This window comes from Tachyglossus aculeatus, chromosome 2, assembly GCF_015852505.1.
Source record: "Tachyglossus aculeatus isolate mTacAcu1 chromosome 2, mTacAcu1.pri, whole genome shotgun sequence".
In the NCBI taxonomy this organism is placed as follows: Eukaryota; Metazoa; Chordata; class Mammalia; order Monotremata; family Tachyglossidae; genus Tachyglossus; species Tachyglossus aculeatus.
In genome coordinates, this window is record NC_052067.1 from 27332596 (window position 1) to 27353311 (window position 20716).

General features: G+C 42.4%; 1 protein-coding gene across 2 annotated transcripts in view; it reads right to left on the bottom strand.

The window, feature by feature from the left end:
* The window catches only part of RARB (retinoic acid receptor beta), a 512522-nt gene that overhangs the window by 82503 nt on the left and 409303 nt on the right, over positions 1-20716 (bottom strand). For both annotated transcript variants that reach the window (XM_038767604.1, XM_038767612.1), the window contains one exon: positions 726-867. In XM_038767604.1, coding sequence (XP_038623532.1) covers positions 726-867 — 142 coding nt within the window. The remainder of the gene's footprint in view (positions 1-725; positions 868-20716) is intronic.

Genomic DNA, 20716 nt, shown 5'->3' on the forward strand with positions numbered 1-20716 from the left:
AGACAGCAGCATACTGCCAATGCTGCTGTGCCAATGCGCTAAGACCCAGCAGGAGGATGTCTGGGTTGCCGTTGTGACCCTGCCCGCTTTATGCTGGCCAGCCCTTTTCCAAGATTCCCATTGGCCCCGTCAACCTCGTGGAATGACCAAGGTGATTCTTGGTCAGAAACCTTTGCCCCCTGATTCCCACACCCACACTCTTTCCACTGGACCAACCACAGATCTGACTACACAGTGTTACTTCACATTGTTCTCACGACATTTCTGGTTGCTTGGGTGAGATTAAGGGACTCCAAACAGCCCACGGCTTCCAAGGGCCATCCGGTGGCCACACAATTCAAGCTGACGTGAGATGGGCAAATTCTGGCAGGGCTCTTTAACTCTCATCATGTTTGATTTTCACAGAAAAATGAAGCAACTTACCCAAGGGGACATGGTGAATCAGTGGCAGGCTTGGGATGAGAACTCAAGCCCTCCATCCCACAAGCAAGGCTCTGATCACTACATTGGGCTGTAGTCCACCAAAAGTCATAATTTTGCCCCCCCCCCACCTCAAAAAATTAACAATCATTCTGCTTTCTTGACAGCACAGCAAACACCTGCTCTGCAAGGTTTATCAAGAATTTTACAACTGAAATTCTCATGCTGACTAGCTCTGGATGCTGAGAAAAGCATATATATGGTTAAGGCAAACAAGAAAAATGATTTCTAGAGAGCTAACTTACATTCTTTGGACATTCCCACTTCAAAGCACTTCTGTAGTCTGCAGTACTGGCAACGATTCCTTGTGACTTTATTAATAACACAGTTCTTATCTCTGTGACAAGTATAAATCATGTTCTTCTGAATACTTCTGCGGAAAAACCCCTGCAATCAGAGAAGAGAAAATGAAATAAAACAACAGGCTTCACTTTAGAAATCAAATCCAACCCATATCACATCATTGATTGCTCTTTTAAGGTAATGAAATGATTGCAACATAAATGTTAGATTATGTTAACTTTAAAACCTTATGAAATATTAATAGCCTGGTATCATTTTTCTGCCACAAAGGAAGCACCGTTTAATCAAAACTAGACAGTGCTTTATTACCCAGTTAAAGAAAACAGATACAAAAGAGAAGCACTTAGAAATTCTAACACTAAGTTACTTTATTCCAAAAAGGATTGGCTTTACTTCCTTACAGCCTGTTTAGTCTACCTTCTCTCTGCCAGTTGTTCAATCAGTAGTGTTTATTATTATTATTGTTAATAATAATAATGGCATTTGTTAAGCACTTACTATGTGCAAGGCACTGTACTAAGCGCCGGGGTGGATACAAGCAAATCAGGTTGGACACAGTCCCTGTCCCAGATGGGGCTCACAGTCTCAATCCCCATTTTATAGATGAGGTCACTGAGGTACAGAGAAGCTAAGTGACTTGCCCAAGGTCACACAGCAGACAAGTGGCAGGGCCAGAATTAAAACCCATGACCTTCTGACTCCCAAGCCTGTGTTCTAGCCAGTACACCATGCTGCTACTGAGTCGTAGCTTTATTTAAAGCACCATACTAAGCAGCTGGGAGAGTACACTACAATCGAGTTGGCAGACACACTCCCTGCCTACAAGGAGCTCTCAGTCTAGAAGAGGAGTTTGCAATCTAGAGCATCCTTTCTGCTTGTGGCTGTCTGCAAGAGTCTGTTAGTCACCAGACTCAGGTGCACTCATTCAATGGCATTTATTGAGTGCTTACTGTGTGCAGAGCACTGTGTAAGCATTTGGGAGAGTACAATATAAATAGCATTGGTAGTCATAAACGCCTGCCCACAAGGAGGGTACAATCTGGAAGAGGATTTTATAGCCTAGAGGAATATTCTGTGAATTCCCAAAATAAGAACTTCAACTTCATGGACCCATGGAGTTGAAAATTTACATTTCACATGCTTATAAGCTCCACTGAATGTTGAATACTGAACTAAGTAAGGCATTATCACTGGTTGAAACTTGTACATCATGTTCTGGATTAATCTGGCCAGAGTCTGAGTGTCAAAGCCCTAATCTGAAATTGTGATTAGTCTGGTGTGCCAAACACAAATACCCTGTGGAGTAGCGCATCTGAGAACACAAAGAGTTTATGCCTTTGGGTGCCTGAAATTCTGGTTTGGGTGGATTCCTATGGCAGACCATTTGTTCCCAAAAGCTCAGTACATTTTTGGTTCTTCAGGGTTATAAACTGCCCAAAGCCCTCACTCTAAAAATGAAACGAATTTCTGCAAAGAGGGTTTCCTAATGCTGCAAAATTCCTACAGGTGATTTCTGCTGTTGATGTTGCCATGGTCGTTTTTTTGACAATGCCCGGTGACCTACATCTGCTTATGAGCACAGGCATAATTTAGTAAAGCAGCCCTGTTCGGATGTGTGGAAGAAACAGTGAGGTGGAAAAATGTGCCTATTATTGTTTAATAAGATGTACATGAATTATGTATGTGGAAGAGGGAAGAAGTACAATCTGTAGAGATAATCACATGGTGATTCAAACAATAAAAAGGGAGGCTTAGAAAGTTTTCATAGGTTAAGTAATTCTTGGTTTTCCAAAGCAGATTTTTTTTAGCTGGAGAGACAGGGGGTGTGTGTTTAAATTTCAGGAAAGAATTTCTAGTGGGTCAGAATTCTTGGCAACTAAATATGCGCTAAATATGCATGTACTGTAACAAACCTGAATAGGACTTGACTACTTATGCATTTTTGGAATTAATTTGAAGTGCTCCAGTGACGGTTCTAGGCGTGGTTTGTTTTGTCCTAGTGGGACTCTTTCCTGCTACAATTTAAGCCCATTTCTGCTTGTCTCTCTCACATTGATCCCAGCAGTTTGGAGGCACAGTACAACACCAAACAATCTGGCAGTCACTGTTGCCAGGAACCCAACAGGAGTGAGAAGTCGGGCTGTTATTCAAAGAACCAACATGGTCTTGGGATGGATCAGAGGGGTGAGTTGGGGGGAAGTAATTCTTCTGCCATACAAAAGTAGTACAAAATATAAAGAGAAAAGGGGGAACTGGATGATAAGTTAAGTAAGAAAGAATAAAGGAATTGGGGCTTTGAACCTAAGTGACAGGTTATGGTCTTGAAGTACACCGAGTTCCGATATCATCCCTACATTATGGAAAACTTGTGCTACTTATCCTGTCCCATACCATACACAGGTGCACAAGCATGTACACACACACACACACACAAACACACATGTTTCTTCTGAGAAGCAGTGTGACAGTGGAAAGAGAGTAGGCCTGGGACTCAGAGGACCTGGGTCCTTAATCCTGGCTCTGCCACTTGCCTGTTGTGTGACCTTGGGCTAGTCATTTAATTTCTCTATGTCTCGGTTTCCTCATCGGTAAAATGGTGAATTAATGCTTACCTGATCTCCCATCCCCCTACACTGTGAAGCCCACGTGGGACACGGGCTGGGTGTGGCCTGATTATTGTATCTACTCCGGTTCTTAGTACACTTGGCACATAATAAATGCTTAACAAATACCTGCCACTGATTCACCATGTCCCCTTGGGAAAGTTGCTTCATTTTTCTGTAAAATTCAAACATGATGAGAGTTATAAAGCCCTGCCAGAATTTGCTCATCTCAAGTCATCTTGAATTGTGTGGCCACTGGACAGCTTTCTGGAAGCAGTGGGCTGTTTGGAGTCCCTTAATCCCACCTGAGGCCAAGCACCATGGCGTAGTAGTGGTTAGAGCACACGCCTGGGAGTCAGAAGGTCACGGGTTCTAATCCCGATCTGCCACTTGTCTGTTGTGTGGCCTTGGGCAAGTCACTTCACTTCTCTGTGCCTCAGTCACCTCATCTGTAAAATGGGGATTAAGACTGTAAACCCAAAGCAGGACAGGGACTACGTCTAACCTGATTTGCTTGTATCCACCCCAGCGCTTAGTACAGTGCCTGGCACCTAGTAAGCACTTAAAAAATACCATTGCTATTACCCGACTGTTAGTATTGTTCTGTAGAAGGGGTAGTACAAACTACTCAGGTTCCACATGGGGCTTATCGTCTTAATCCCCATTTTATAGATGAGGTGTCTGAGGCAACAGAGAGGTGAAGTGACTTGTCCAAGATCACACAGCAAACAAGTGGCTGAGCCGGGTTTAGAACCCAGGTCTTTCTGACTGCCAGGCCATGTTCTATCCAATAGGCCACGCTACTTCTCAAAAAACAAAACAAAATAAAAACAAGGTGTTTACGAGCAAACAGGTGACACTGCCATACGATAAATGTGATCACCTGAGCATAATGGCGAGCAAAGGGGAAAATGAGGCTGCCAGCTACACTCTGCGTGAGAGACAGTGCCTGACTGAGTTATACCTTTGTCCCTTAGGTTTTACAAGCTGGGGTTGCCGACAGGCAAGTGCATTTTCTGCAACACAGCAGTGCCAAGGCATAGGGTATGACAGTGAGGGTTCCCCCTCACCCTCTGCCACCTCTATCCTGCCCAGTCTGACTGTTTTTACATAAATCTGCTCCCTCACCAATTGTATTTTTTATGATATTTATTAAGTGTTTACCATGTGCCAGGTACTGTGCTAAGAGCTGGGGCACATACAAGATAATCGGGTTGGACACTGTCCCAGGCCCACGGTCTTAATGCCCAATTCCCCAAACGGCTTTACTTGCAGCACGGGGTGGGTGGGGGGTGATGATGGGGTGTATGTGTGGTGTGTGTGTGTGCACGCACGCGTGTGCTATGGGGGTGGAAGGGCGGTTACTGACAGATGATTTAATGTTTAAAAGTGTCCCTTCTGATCTGATAATTCAGGAGGAAAAAGGGAAGGAAGATGAGATGTACCAAGTCCTTACTTCAGACCTCCTCCTAGGAGGTGGGAGATACTATTTTATTCCGAAACTAAGCTGTGGCCAACAGGAGGTGAGTCCAGGGAAATCTCATTAGCACCACATTGGGAAGCACAGTTCTCACTCCAGGAAACACGTTGCCTTGAACAAACAAAAAACACCCTCTAGCACACTGGAATCCTATGCGTGACACCACTCAGAGTTATAAATAGTAAGATTTGGGAAGGGGACACACAAAAAAAAAGGAAAAAAAAAGACCTTTTCACCCGACTAAAGTACAATGGGGGAGAGGGAGGGAGAAAGTGGAAAAACAGCTATTTTGAGGATCAACAGGGAGTATCCTCAGGAACAGGGAGAATAGGTGTGAAGGGGAAGTGGAGAACATTTAACAATATGCAACACAAGACAAAGACACTGGGAGCATACTGAAGTGAAGAAAAAAATCTCCTGAAGTGAAGAAACAATTGCAGCCACACAAATTCACACAGGACACAGAAAAAGAGAAATGAGAACCAAGGAAGTACCCTGAGAGGTTAGGGACCCCATAGGTTTAATCGGCTTGTTACATGATCCAGGCTAGCGCTTCAAAGAATCAATGGTATCAAGTGCACATTTTGTGTAGAGCACTTGGGAGAGTACCATATGATTGGCAGCCACAATCCCTGACCTCAAAGAGCTTACAGTTTTACAGGCTGCTGTAACATTTTATACAGTTAGGGGTTTACTTACTACTACAGATGATAATGCTGGTCACTCAATCACCTTGCCCCCTCCTACTTCACCACCCTACTACAACCCAGCCCACACAGTTTACTCCTTTAATGCTAACCTTCTCACTGTGCCTCAATCTCATAGCCTCCAATCCCTTGCCCATGTCCTGCCTCTGGCTTGGAACGCCCTCCCTCCCTGAATCTGACAATACTCTCCTCTCTTTCAAAGCCTTACTGAAAGCATATTTCCTCCAAGAGGCCTTCCCTGATGGGGCACCCCCTTTCCTCTTCTCCCACTCCCTCCTGAGTCGCCCTGGCTTGCTCCCTTTGTTCTTCTTTCCACACCATTTATGTACATATCTGGAATTTATTTATTTTTAATGATGTCTGTCTTCCAGCCCCCCACAGACTGTAAGCTCGTTATGGGCAGGGAATGTGTCTGCTTGCTGTTGTACTGAATTCTCCCAAGTGCTTAGCACAGTGCTCTGCACACGATTAGCACTCAATAAATATGATTAAATGAATGACTGGTCAGATTAGGATGGTAATAATCACGGCTTTTTAAGATTTTCCTACCAGCAGCCTGATGAGCTACTCGTTCCCACTCCCATTCTTCCCAGCCAGTCTGATCACCTATCCTAGAACCCAACTCACTGGACCTCAAAATTTTGTCTCATATCCTTGGGATAGGAAGGTAGGAGGGAAGAGTGAACCTGTACAGATGAAAGGTACAAACACTGGTGGGAAACTGTCTAGCAAGAGGCGTTTCATATTTGCTTTTCACTGGATCTTGACAACCAGACCTTTCAGTTGGCAAACCTAGAGCCCAAGGGGGAATCCAGTGGGATGCAAGTGAAAAATCCAGGAGGATGCAAGTGTGTCAAATTCCTTAACTATGAACACGAACTCACACCAGAGAAAAAGAGCCACATGAGCCCTGTAAAGCAGAAATCTCTGATCCAAGGCAGGGAGGCTGAAAAATCAGTAAGAAATCCAAACATGATTAATTGTGTAAAAAATAATGGGGGGAAAATATTAATGGATTTTCTGAAACAGAATCATGCCTGCCCCTTGCACACGTTAAGAGCTGCGGATCAGAAATGGGGGCACGCCAGACTCTTTTCTAATACACCCCGAGGCCAAGTGCTGAATGATGAAGTTTAGGGATCTAGTGACGTTCTGACTGAGAAGGGCTGCCCGGGTGTGTCCTTGGCCTTTTCCTTGGAACTTGGAAAACCGAGGAAATGAGGCAGGATATCTAGGAAGCCAAAATCATCTCAAAGAAAGGCAAGAAAACCACCTTGGAAGTTATCTCAGGATCATGTGGTCCTCAAGGGGGTTTCCTAAAAAAACCTAAAACAATCTGAAGGAATCTCCCTTGCTCTTCCAACCCTGTCCATTGCCCACACCGGTCAGGCCCCTTCCTCATGTGGGCTGGGCCAGTTCTGGTCATTTTTAGGGCCTTTGGGCATCTACATTCTGTTGGGGAATATTCACCAGTGAAATTGCACGTTCTAATCCTAACTCCACCTTCTGCCTGCTATATGACCATAGTTGAGTCACTTGACTACTCTGTGCCTCGGTTTCCTCATCTGTACAGTGGGAATTGAATAGCTGTTCTCCCTACTATTTAATCTGTGAGCCCCATGTAGGGCTGAAACGGTGTCCAACCTGATTTTTTGTATCTACCCCAGCTCTTAGTTCATTCATTCATTCAATTGCATTTATTGAGCACGTACTGTGTGCAAAGCACTGTATTAAGTGCTTGGGAGAGTACAATATAACAACAAATATACACACTCCTGCCCACAACATGCTCACAGTCTAGAGGATGAGCTAGTTCAGTACACAGTAAGCGCTGGACAAATACCACAGTAATTATTGCTCTTCAAGTTTACTCAGTCAGTTGTCACCACTATCTCATTACTCAGAAGTTTTAGTTCCCAAGGTGGCACAGGACTCAGCCAGGTTTTACTATTCTGTGGAAGATGGAAGCCCTGAGATGTCTGCCCCTCCCTTGGTACTGGGGTCCTGGTCCTATGGAAAGCACAAGACACATAAAGGATTGCCACTGTACACCTTAAAAAGAAGAGTAGTTTACCAGAGCTAAAGAAATGATCAAGTAGTAAGCAAAAATCATAAAACACAATCAGTATTTAACAAGCTCATGCCACACAATAGTAAGTTCTTAATAAATGCAACTATTATTATGTGCTAATCACTGTGCTAGATACTGGAGTACATACAGGATAATTGGATCAGACACAATCCCTGTCCCACAAAGGAATACAGTCTAAAAGGGAGCAAGAAGAGGTACTTTATCCCCCATTTTACAGATCAAGAAAAAACGAAGCACAGAATTTCAGTGCCTTGTCCAAATTCATACATCCTGGAAGAGGTGGACCTGGGATTAGAACCCAGGTTTCTTGACTCTCAGTCCTGTGCTCCTTTCATTAGGCCATGTAACTGTACTAGGTCAAAAGTACTAAGTCAGAAAATAAAATCCAGTCACAAAGCAGAAAATTATCTTGCCTGTCCTTCCTCCTGAGCTAGAAACAAGTACTTAAGTAATTTCAAAAGGTGTTTATCTGCCTAAGGATTTGGCTGCTGCTATGCAATCACCTCTCCACTTGGTTGTTTCCCAGCCTGTCTCAAGTGGACATCACTTGGGCATTTATCCGCGGACAAAAAGCTCCGGCTTCCCATCTCCCTGGCCTTCAAGCACTCTGCGATTTCCAGCCCTGTCCCTTTCACCCTTCCACCAGTACTGGGTTTCAAGCCTGTGGAAGGACCCCCAACTTCCTTCTGGGTGTCTGGTCCATTCGTCAGTTTCAATGCTTTTTTATTTTTAAATAAACAGCGCCCTGGAATCTGCAAATATGCAAATGACCTTCTCTCTACCTTGGGGCATGCAACTGCCCTTTAACAAACTGTTTCTGGAAACATGTACTTTTAAGAGTAGGGATAGCTCAGTGCACACATTCCAAATTTCTTATAATAATGATAGCCCTAGCAGGACGGTCTGGCCCATCACAGCATCTCATGGCTCTCTACTGCTGGCAAGGGCTTAGTCAGAGCCCTCCTGGAATGGTTACCAAACTATCTGCACTCCCAGAAAGCCAATTTGGCTTTTAGCAGCAACCCGGAATAGAGACAGAAACTCGGAACATACTGCAGACTCACGCAGCAGTAATGCAATTTATTGAGTACCTTGAGAATCCCGAGTGCAATGCCCTGGACTAGTTATTTGGGAAAGTAAGGCAGAAACACAAGACACGTTCCCTACCAGTTTGTGCTCCGGAACAGTATCAAAGCTGTTCTACTATATGTAACTTGTCAACAAGCCCAAAGCATCTCACACCACCAGTAGAACTGGACTCTGGAAACTACTAAGGACATCTGGTTACCCCGAGAAGTTAACCAATATCCTAAGGCAACTCCAGTTGATAGTGCTATTTATTTTACAGTTGATTAGTAGTGTTCTTTAAGAGTTGGAAGCAACTTCTCTTCACAGAGAAAAGCAAGGTCATGTAATACCTTCAATTTTATTCAACCAATTTTACCCAACCAATTTTACCCAGCCGTGTTTGAGAATACAAGGGGTGCAGTCCAGATGCAAAAGTCAACCGCTGTAGGGAATTCAATTCTTGCCCTTCTTCCGCATCATGCCTCTCCTGCTTCTGTTTCTCTCTAATAATAATAATGGCATTTATTAAGTGCTTACTATGTGAAAAGCACTGTTCTAAGCACTGGGGAGGTTACAAGGTGATCAGGTTGTCCCATGGGGGGCTCACAGTCTTCATCCCCATTTTACAGATGAAGTAACTGGGGCATGGAGAAGTGAAGTGACTTGCGCAAAGTCACACAGCTGACAATTGGCGGAGTCTGGATTTAAACCCATGACCTCTGACTCCAAAGCCCATGCTCTTTCCACTGAGCCACACTGCTTCTCTACCTTAGCTTCATCCAAAAGTAGCACAAAATCCCAGCAAGGTAGAAAAGTCTTCCTAAATCCACATGAGATCGCCTCCCCTATGACCTCGCCCCAGTTCCGTGAAGCTTTCGGATGAAGCGGAGAAGTCCTGCTCCCTGGAGGGGGAAGAGGATGAGTTTGGTGGAGGAGGAGGAATTGGTCGTGCCTGACCCAGGTATTTTAGTAGCTCCACCACCAATTCACTCTATGGACTGAAAAGTCTTGCATCAATTTTCAGACGAACTTGTACATACCCCAACAGTTAGAAAGGTGCCTTACACACTGTAAACAACGACATTAATAGTAAACACCACTGAACAAATGAATAGAAAAGCAGTAGAAACACAGGGCTCTGAAGTGGCTGAAAAAGCAGAGAGGCAGGTGTTACTGGTGAGAGTAATTTCAGAAAATTCACAGAAAATTTTTTTGAAGAAACATTTTCAAAACTGTGGCCTTGAAGATGACATGCAAAACCTGTGTGTACCCTGTTCCACACACAACTAAAGATTTTAATCAGTGACCCAGAATTCAAAGCTGTCACTAAATTCTGCTACTCAGGCAGCATCCTATCTGCTGATAAAGTGGTGACCAACCTAATTGGGAAGGTCAGACACACTGCATCAAATTCCTATCTGAACCCAACCTTCTATAATGGCTGCAAGATCTGAACCTGCCTTATATATCACATTCAGCTACTCAAGCAGTTTCACACCAGTGGCACTTATGTGCCATATTCCTTAAAAGCCACAGCACCGACTCTGACAACCCGGAATGCGGTTAACCTTCCAGCTTTGAAGCAGTGCTCACGGCAACATGACTTTCCCGGGTAGGAGATGTGAGAACAGATGACAGCAGGAAACACAAGCTGCTGCTGGGTGGTGTACTGAAGTGGGTCGACCACAAACAGGGAAGGAGGGAAGAAATGTTTGAAAAATACAGTGGAGCACAAGCTCAAACAATGAGGCATAGCTCTGGAGAGCTGGAAGGCAAGAGCAGCAGTTCGACAAGCCCGGCATGTGGCAGTTTAGGATCAGTATGTGTGTCTTGGGGGTGGGGGGGAAGCGTTCCACAGAGCCTTTTGGACGGCAGAGAGACAAAAAAGAATTACAAACAATGCCAGGGATGGCAAATAACAATGGCAGCACCACCACAGAGGAAATGTTTGATGGGCAAGTGGGTCATGCACAGCAGTGCGGCCGTGTGGGAAGAGTAAGAGCTTGGGCATCAGAGGACCTACGTTCTAAATCCCAGCTCTGACACTTGCCTACTCTGTGACCTTGGGCATTTCACTTCACTTGTCTAGACCTCAGTTTCCTCACCTGCAAAATGGAGATTCAATACCTGTTCTCCCTTCTACTTAGACCGTGACTGACCTGATCATCTTTTATCTAGCCAAGTGCTTAGCACAGTGCCTGGCACAGAGTAAGGACTTAACACATACTATTATTTGTATTATTATTATTACCACCACATTTTTGGCCTACTTGTCCACCCAAAATGTGATTTCTGACATTTGTGTCATCACTGAACACAAAAGACAGCTAGCTAAACTTCTATAATAGTAATTTTATCTTCTCATAAAGATCCAGAACACGGCACAACAGTCAGATCAAGTGAATTGGGGGCAAAAACAATAGATGATTAAGTAGTTACCTAATTGGTTGGTTGCAGATGAAGAGTTTCATAGGAAAGGACTCTGCCTACTAAGTACTACTCCCTTACCTAGGTGTTCTCTGCTGGACTACAGTTCAGATAGAGCTTCAGTGGTCAAAACTTAATCGGTGGCTATAAAATCCCAAAGCAGACAGCATTCATTCAGTCAATCAATGGTATTTATTGAGTGTTTACTGGGTGCAGAGCACTGTACTAGGCGCTTGGGAGAAAACAAACTGAGTTGGTAGACACGTTCCCGCCCCCACAATGTGCTTAGCGTCTAGAGTCTATATTCTATACTCTAAAATATTTCTTTCTGCTTTACTTAAAATGCTGTCAAAATCACCACCAGGAGAAACTCCTGGCAAATAAAGCAGAGACATCTATTTTCTATATTGCTCTAAGTCAGTTATTTCATGCCCTCCATATGCAAAGCCGTCCCAGCCATGAGGGACAGAATGGGAGGAGGAGGGAAAGGGGGGAGGCAAGGGACAGCAGAGAAGGAGCTAAAGCATGGAAGTATTGACACGTCCAACCACAGTGGTTTTCAACTGCCTCCAAGCCAGTCACAGACGAAACAGGCTCAAGTTTCTGGAAAGGGCAGGAATTATGTCTGCTGATTCAAGTTACTCTCTCAAGCGCTTAGTACAGCACTGTGTGCACAACAGCACGAGAGTAAATGCTCCAGAAATACTAATCACTGACTCGTTGGCGGGCAAGTTTGGTCTACCCCGATCTAAGAGCAGCAATAGGTAGGGGAAGGATAAGATTGCGCCAGAGGCAGGCTGGAAGACAAGAAGAAGCTGCTATGGGCAGAACACATGGCCCTTAAACAAAGGCCCAGATCTGGCCTGAGGGTCCCATTTTGCCCACCCACTTATGCTCTTCGAAGGTAAAACCTACAGCCGCGATTTATGACCAGCCCTCCTCTCAAACACTAGATGAGAAGCCAGCACATTCTGAATTTATTACTCTCCATTATTGTACTGAGAAAATGGACCAAAATAGCAACCCGGCTGAAGTTCAATAGTCAGCAAAGCCCAGCTGCTTGCTTATCAATTGCTAAATCTCATCTGCACCCTCAGGGAAAGAAGAGGAAGAAGATTAAAGAGAACTGTCCAAAATAAAGCTATATGTTCAAATTACAGCAAAAACATCATTCAGGAAAAATTATCAATTAAAGGGATTTGCTTTCTTAAGGGACAGCATGCAATATTTGGCTACCAAAAAGTCTCAGACTTAACTGTTCCTTAACACAGTCACTGACAGCAAAGAATATTACTGTGGCAACTCTTTATACAGTATAATAATAATTCCTGGATCTCTCAGAACCCAGAGATTATATGCACAATCCTTTTGCATTGTTTCTAAGATGGTATGGAGATCTAAATTGGTAAAAAGGAAAAAGACCTGCCTACAGATCTTTTTCAATTTTCATATTTGATTTCTAGGAATCTTTTTCTTATGTATAGAATTATCTTATTTCATATCTGGTTTCTTAAAAATGGAAGGATGAAGGGTGAGGTGTGAGATAATATGGAGACAGGGTAGAGAAAAAACGATAAGTTTCTAAGAAGTATTCAGGTGAGCATCAATGGACAGAGAAATGGATTCACCGAGTGAAGACTTTTGCTATTCCTAACTGGGGGTATTTTTCTCACAGTGCAAAAAGCATTTCTAACATTTTACTGAGAAATGATCCCTCGAGTTCCAGGTCTTAGCTTGGATTCAGGCTTGATGAGAGGGAAGGTGATGTTTCCAAATGGAAGGATGATTTTTTTCCCCCCAGCACATATGGTGCAGTATATTAAACTCCAACTCCTAAAATGCAACTTGAAAATTTAGAGCATTCAGAATGCCATTTTATTTTAAATTCCGGTCTGTGCACCCACAATGGACTAAGAATGAACTGGGGGCTATGTTTCTAAAGACTAATAATAATAATAATAATAATAATGATGGCATTTATTAAGTGCTTATTACGTGCAAAGCACTGTTCTAAGTGCTGGGGAGGTTACAAGGTGATCAGGTTGTCCCCACGGGGGGCTCACAGTCTTAATCCTCATTTTACAGATGAAGTAACTGAGGCACAGAGAAGTTAAGTGACTTGCCTAAAGTCACACAGCTGACAATTGGCAGAGCAGGGATTTGAACCCATGACCTCTGACTCCAAAGTCCTCTTTCCACTGAGCTATGCTGCTTCTCATGCCTGTGGGAAGATAGGCGCAGGAGGGAAATACATAAACCACCAAAGAAGTCAAAATCTAAACAAACCTGACAACTCCCCATATTTGCTAGCAGAGAAGAGAGGAAAAGGGGGATTGTGTTAAACTCCACAGTGTCCTTAGCTTTCTTTTCTTTTTTTTATTCTTTAAGGAAGTGAGAAGGAGCATGGGGAGCACATGTGCTGTACGAATAGCACAGTGAAGGGTAACAATTACTGACGCTCTTTTTTAATAATGATGATATTTGTTAAGCGCTTACTATGTGCTAACCACTGTTCTAAGCACTGGGTAAGATACGAGGTTATCAGGTTGTCCCAGGTGGGGCTCACAGTCTAAATCCCCATTTGACAGATAAGGTAACTGAGGCACAGTGAAGTGAAGTGACTTGCCCAAAGTCACACAGCTGACAAGTGGCAGAGCTGGGATTACTCACAGTCTAAATCCCCATTTGACAGGTAAGGTAACTGAGGCACAGTGAAGTGAAGTGACTTGCCCAAAGTCACACAGCTGACAACTGGCAGAGCCAGGATTAGAACCCATGACCTCTGACTCCCAAGCCCGGGCTCTTTCCACTAAGCTGCTTCTCTTTTTTGTGAATTCATTATTCTCTTCAGAACATGGGCAAGGGAGGTTGTGGAACACTTTCTTCTTTCAAATTAAGATCACTCTGTAAATTAAAATAAGGCTTCAATGTCATACATATACTTTTTCCTTTACACTCTCCAGAAAATGCAATGCACAAGTCATAAAATAAAGTTCTCTCAGGTGCAGAAGTTAGCATTCTTTACGTGTTAATTTGCCTTATTTAAAATGGAGAATGTTTAATTACCATTTACCTTGTCACATCACACTTCTACATTAAAAACATATGCAGCTATAACTAAGATCTCGGTTGGTTTTACCCTTTTCTGAAGATGCAAGCCTTATTTTAAACAATACCCCTTTTCTTATTTAAATGTCCAAAAATGGTTATATGTCAGTTTTTCCATGATGCCCTTTTTACAAAACAAGCAGTACTTCTGTTGTTTCTCTGGGGGCGAGAAAACAGTCCCAGAATAAAAATTCTTCTTGCCAGTGAGATTGTTCTTCAGTTTTCAATTAGCCATAGCCTAATGGATGCAAGGGGACTTGTTTTATTTTCCCTGACAGAGCTCTTATTCTTAAACTCTTCGTTTCACTTTCCAAACTGCTGACAATTGGTTGGAGACTTTCGTTTTCTTGAGTGGATCGATGAATTATTCTTCCTACTTCTTGATATTAATAGTATTTTTCTTTTTTGTGACCAGTCATGGATCAACTTGGCTTCTTAATTTGATTTTATTTTTTGACAAATCCCCATGATGTCGAATTTAGAACGTAGTGCCTCAGTCCCTATCCAATCTGGGCTTGAGTGCCTATTCTGGGGCTTTCAGTGGCTTCCATACTGGGATTTTTAACTTCCATTCTTTGCTGCACTATAAACCCCACAGAAGCAGGCACCATCCTTCGGGTCTCAGGATTCCTCAGCATATCCCTACTCATTTCCTGAAGGAAAACAAAGGATTTAACAAATGTTGTTCCTGCACTAACCAGAAAATGCCATAGGTTTTCTTCAGCATCACAAACTTCTACCAATAGTCAGGTCATTTCTGCCAGGTTCAGAATGCGGCATTTTTGTCCAGTTTTTCTCCAAAATAACTAGCAAGAGGGTGGCTGTGGGAGTCGTTGTGGGCAAGGAGTATATCTGTTTATTGTTATACTGTACTCTCCCAAGTGCTTAGTACAGTGCTCTGCACAAAGTAAGCACTCAATAAATAAGACTGACTGAATGAATGAGTCAGAATTCATTAAGGAGTGGGTAACATATTGCTCACAGGCAGAATCAACTGGACCGGAAAATGGGTGTCGCTAGAGCCTCGGTCCAATTTCTGGAAATCACCGGTCCTGGGGCTCTCTCATCCCTGCTCTACAGCTGCTCGTCGATGGCCACTTCAGCGCTTCTGTGACATCTATTCCCCCAAAGCACTCACCTCCTCTCCCAGACCCCACTGCACTTATGTAGTTTTATAATCTACTGCTTCCCCTACATGTGATTTATTTCAGTATCCATCTCCCCCGCTGGATTTCAAGCTTCTTGGAGGCAGGAATCACATTTACATTTCACATTTACATTTATTTACTTTACTTGTACATATCTATTCTATTTATTTTATTTTGTTAGTATGTTTGGTTTTGTTCTCTGTCTCCCCCTTTTAGACTGTGAGCCCACTGTTGGGTAGGGACTGTCTCTATATGTTGCCAATTTGTACCTCCCAAGCGCTTAGTACAGTGCTCTGCACATAGTAAGCGCTCAATAAATACGATTGATGATGATAAATACGATTGATTGATTGATGATTTACTAACTCGACTGTACTCTCCCAAGGGTTTAGCGCAGTGCTCGGCACACAGGAAGCGCTCAATAGATACTATTAAGACCTGGAATCAGAGCAACCATTGTCGGCACATTCTTTTCTGACCCAGATGTAGTAGTAATAGTATTTTTTAAGCACTTACTGTGTGCAGAGTACCAGGAAAGAGTACACAGGTGGGAATGAGACACAGACCCTGCCCTTCAAGGGTGCTCACAGACATAGGCCATGAGTGTTACGCTGGTTATGCAATCTTCTGCAATAGCTTCATATGGAGAATTTTGCAAAAATCTGCACAACACAGAGAACTGTGCAAGGGTGACCCCTGACTTGCCCCCACTCCACCCCACCTTACTTCAGAGCTGTTGTGTCCCCATCCCGGGCTCTGGAAACAGGGGCACTGATTCCAAGTTATGGGACCTGGTGGACAGGAGCTGAGGAGAAGTGGGTCTGGATGCTTGAACTAAAATGGACACACAGAGTTGTATCAATTCCTGGACAATGGACAGACCAGCTGAAAACCAAGCCTGGGGCCAACTTGATCAATAAAAAAACCCAGAAACAAAAAGACACACTGCAATAATTCGTCATACAGCTGTGTTTCACAACAACAAAAAAAGTTGAACAAGCTTTTGTAAACAATCAGCAAGTTTCAGTGTGTCAATATCTCTGCTAGGTTGTTGAGGCTTTGTGTGGGTTTTTCCCATTAGTGATAACAGGAGTTATAGTACCTGATACAATCCCCTGGGACCACCGAGGAAACCCTTCAATGTTGAGAAATAAGCCGCGAATCACATTATCCTTGTAATTTGAGATTTAATGTGTCTACAGGGGGAAGACATAATGCATTATATATTAATTCCTATTTGTTTTCCACATCACCCAAACTACACTCAAGTCAGGCCAAAATAAGCTACGAGAGACCTATTCAAACTCAGTGTTATATTTAAGTGAGCAGTGTGACTCTCCTGGAAAAGGACATGGCAGTGGGGCGAAAGTGACACATTCATTCAGTAAAGAAAAATAAGAGGTTTCAGTAACCCCAGTAAGGAGAGTCTGAATTAATCTGCAATTCCAGTTTTCCAAATGGCTTTTATTAGCTTGCTTACGCAAAGTATTCCAATGAAACATCTCTTTTAATTTTTAATTTTTATCCTCTCTGTGCTCCAAAAATACACTGGTCTGAATCATTGCCCCTCATCTTGTTATCTTAATGGGTGAAGCATAGAGTATCATCCTGGCAATGCCGCATTAGGTGTCCTCATTTACAGATTGAAAAAAAAAAAGAAAGTGCCAGATATAAATTATTTAAAATCTATTGTATCAGTGTGTGTTCTGGTAAGCATTCACCAATGGCAAAAGAGACAGATTATTTTTCACTTTTAATTGTGTTGATACCTTATCTGCTTTGTTGAAAGTGGAGAGTGGTATGTGAGACCACATGTGCCGAGAAGCAAACAGAGCCAGTTACTAGGTCTATTATTTAAAGTCAAAGTAACCCATTTGGTGGATGTATCATTACCACAAAATAAAGAAAACCCTAGTTGCTATTTACTTTTGTAATGTTTGACTATTACTAATATGGTGCATGAATGAAGTCAGTATAGGACTGGGGTGCTTAAAGAAGATCTGAGCTGGCAATCGTCGGCGATATAAAGAACTTCAGTATACAGCCTAGATACAAAGGAAGCCATTGTGAGGATGAAGTCTTCAACCGTACCAGGCTGAACATGCTCTTTCCAATCTCAGGTGCATTAGAAAGCAACCAAATCCTATGGGATTGTCTCTCTTGATAAAATATTGATGACATATTTGATGAGTTTGTATTATATCAGCCTACGACAGGGAGTTTTTTCTCCTGAAAGCTCAAAGAAGATGTTTAAGCAAATAAAATCATTTTCCTAGGCTTAGAGATGGATTTAAATAACATTCGATGTAGGTCACAATGATAAAGTTATTGCACTTTCCTCTTAAATGCTGTTGAACCAAATTTCCATTGGGGTTGTGCTTCCATGAGTCCTAGGAGCCACAAGAGCAGGAAGAGGGGCAGAGATGACTTCTAAACCTCAGGATGTCACCAAATGGTTTCTCCTTTAGGCTGCCTTTATTTGGGAAGATTGAAAGGTAGGGGAGCATAAAATATTTCCATCCAAAGGCTTGCTGGGATTTTTCTGAAACACCGGATGGGTAGAAGTACCTGCACGACTCAATCTGCCAAACAACTCCTATGACTGTGTCAGTGGGTATCTGAACAAGTAAATACACCTTTGACAAATGCCCCTCTTTTACTGCCCAGGGCTTCTCCCCTCTCATTTTGTCACTGAATGACCAATCTATTCCTGAAACGAAACACAACTGGCCTTTTCATCCCATTACTAATAAGGGCCTCAATTCTAAACCTAAATGAGACCTTTTACTTTGGTATAATGCAAATAGTCCGATCCATCGCCATCCACCCAGCGAACATGAGTCACTTTAATACTTAGTCAAAATGACACTTTTCTGCTTGCCAGCTGGCCGAAGGACAACTACAGATAAAATAACCAGCTCATTACCGAATAACAAAAATGAAGTGCATCATATGTGAAATTTGTGAGTTTCATTTCTCCACTGTCAAATGAAATTTGTGGGCACCAGCTCCAGGAAAAGCAAAGGGCGTTCCATGTACTCTCCTCCCTATTCCTATTCCTCCCTCCTTGCCCCTCTCCCAACCCATCCCAATCCAGTGCCAGCTTTAAATGCCTGACAATTTTAAAAACCATGCTAGGAATCTACCCAGAACAATCATCACCTCGGGTCAGCGTCTGAGAAGCAGTACTAGAAATAGGCTGCCTTTCTCCCGAAGCATCCCTGCCACCCAGGAGAGCTTGCGTTCATTTCCACCCAGTTTCGTCCATTTAAACAAAGTGAAAATGACAAGTATACAATTTTTTAAAATGTTACATTTAACTTCCTTTTGCTAATGTCTGGAAAATGATTTTGGCCTGATAAGAGACTCCAGATGGGATGTGTAATGAAAATAATTTAATATGAAAAATGGGAGTCCTCAGAAACACATTTTTCCACATCAGAAAGTATTGCCCGTTTTTCACTATTTAACTCAAAACCCGGGGTACAGTTTTTTCATGTTTTTTTCCTACTCAATGCTCCCTAAACCTAATATCGCTAGGATCAGACATGAAACCCATTAAAACCACAAGCTGTCACATTCTGAGATGATATTGCAACTGGCAAACACTTGCCCAAAAGGCCATACACTGCTAACTACTCAATGTTTTTTTTTTCCTCCAGGGCCTCAGGATTTATACCACCAATTAAGACAATAATGAGTGCCCTGAGTTGACCTCACAGAAGCAAGAATTAATTAAGCACAGTATTTCTTTGTAAAGAGTGACACTTCCTTAAACCATTTAGGTTTAGCAACTATACCTCCTGTTATTCCTATGTTTCCCTTGCAAAACTCCCAAATAGAATAAAGCAATTTACATTTTTAATTTGGTATGATCCAGGAGGCCTTCCTTTTATTTTTTTAATACTGTTTGGAGTATTATTGGATTTCTACGGTACGAGAATGTGCTTTAAGCATATGGTGCTTGCATGACATACACAATTATTTACATTGGTAATATTCTATTGGATTTTAGCTGATAATGCCACTAAATGAAGACTGCAGATGGAACCAGAGGAGCCACACCCAATCATTCCTGTCTTCCTTAGCAGGAAGCTATCCTTTTTTGTATACATGTCTCAAGAGCTTGAAGAAAAGGAATCATTTTAACCAAAAAAATATAAATTGAAAAAGTGTTTAGGCTCTCATATAAGAGATGAGGTAAGGAGACAAAACGGGGGCATAAAACAGTACAAAGTTATGGTAAATTCCAGGGAATTTGCCATCACAGGTCAAAGAGCACTAGCAACAAAGGTCCTGGAAAAAAAAAATCTGCCTTGGCTTTTAGTTCTTGATGCGATGGAGAACCACGGAAGGATTAAGATGCCTCTCCAAGTACAAATTCTCACCAAGATCAGATATTGTGTCATCCTCTCCACCCTAAAGAGTTAATGAGAGCGCATCTGGTGAGTCCCACTGTCTGCTTGCCATTTAATGTATTTAACGCTAAAGAGCGACCGCTTTCTTTTTATTTAGCCCATCTATCACTACAGTGCATTTTGGTAGAAAATATTAGGACTTCCAAATAACTTTATAGCTCCGTAAATTGCCAACATACCATCTGCAATTGAATTAACATTTATAACATAACTGAAATAATAAATAAAGCAAATTGTGCTGCAAATATTCGTATGTGCTCAATGTGCACTTGAGAACGATAATTAGCATTTTATAATCACGCTTCATTTTCTTTATCCAACTCTCTGTCACATTAATGATAAAATATTTTAAAATGAACTCTATCAGCCAACTGCAGTACAATCTCCACATTAGCCATTAACAAATGTGGATGGGAGAAAGCAGAGTGCATACTTTGAATTACAAATTCAGAGAAGTACTATACACCACCATATTCTCAAACCTTCGCGTCTGTTATCTAACTTCCTTTCCTCTTTGTTGCTGAGGATCTGTCCCAGAACAAGAGTGCTTTATTCATATAAACAAAATCACAGGGTACAAGATGGCTGCAGGCACAGATTCTCTTTTACTGCTAAAAATAGAACAAGTTCTTTCTTCTTTGGTGAAGCTATGTAAGGGTCAAGAAGACTTTTAAGTCAGTAAATGCCTGCTTCGGGAACAACTCAGGTACTTAAATGACTCTTTTGAAGGTTCTCTCACCATAATTAGTGACCAACATTGGATATGATTTCAGTCCCTCTCCCAGGTCAAGAAGATAAGCATTAAGCTAGCTGAAGAAATCAGTAACTGACAAAACTGTTCTTCCTGCTAGAGTTTTTATTTATTAGAACCTTAAAGCTTTC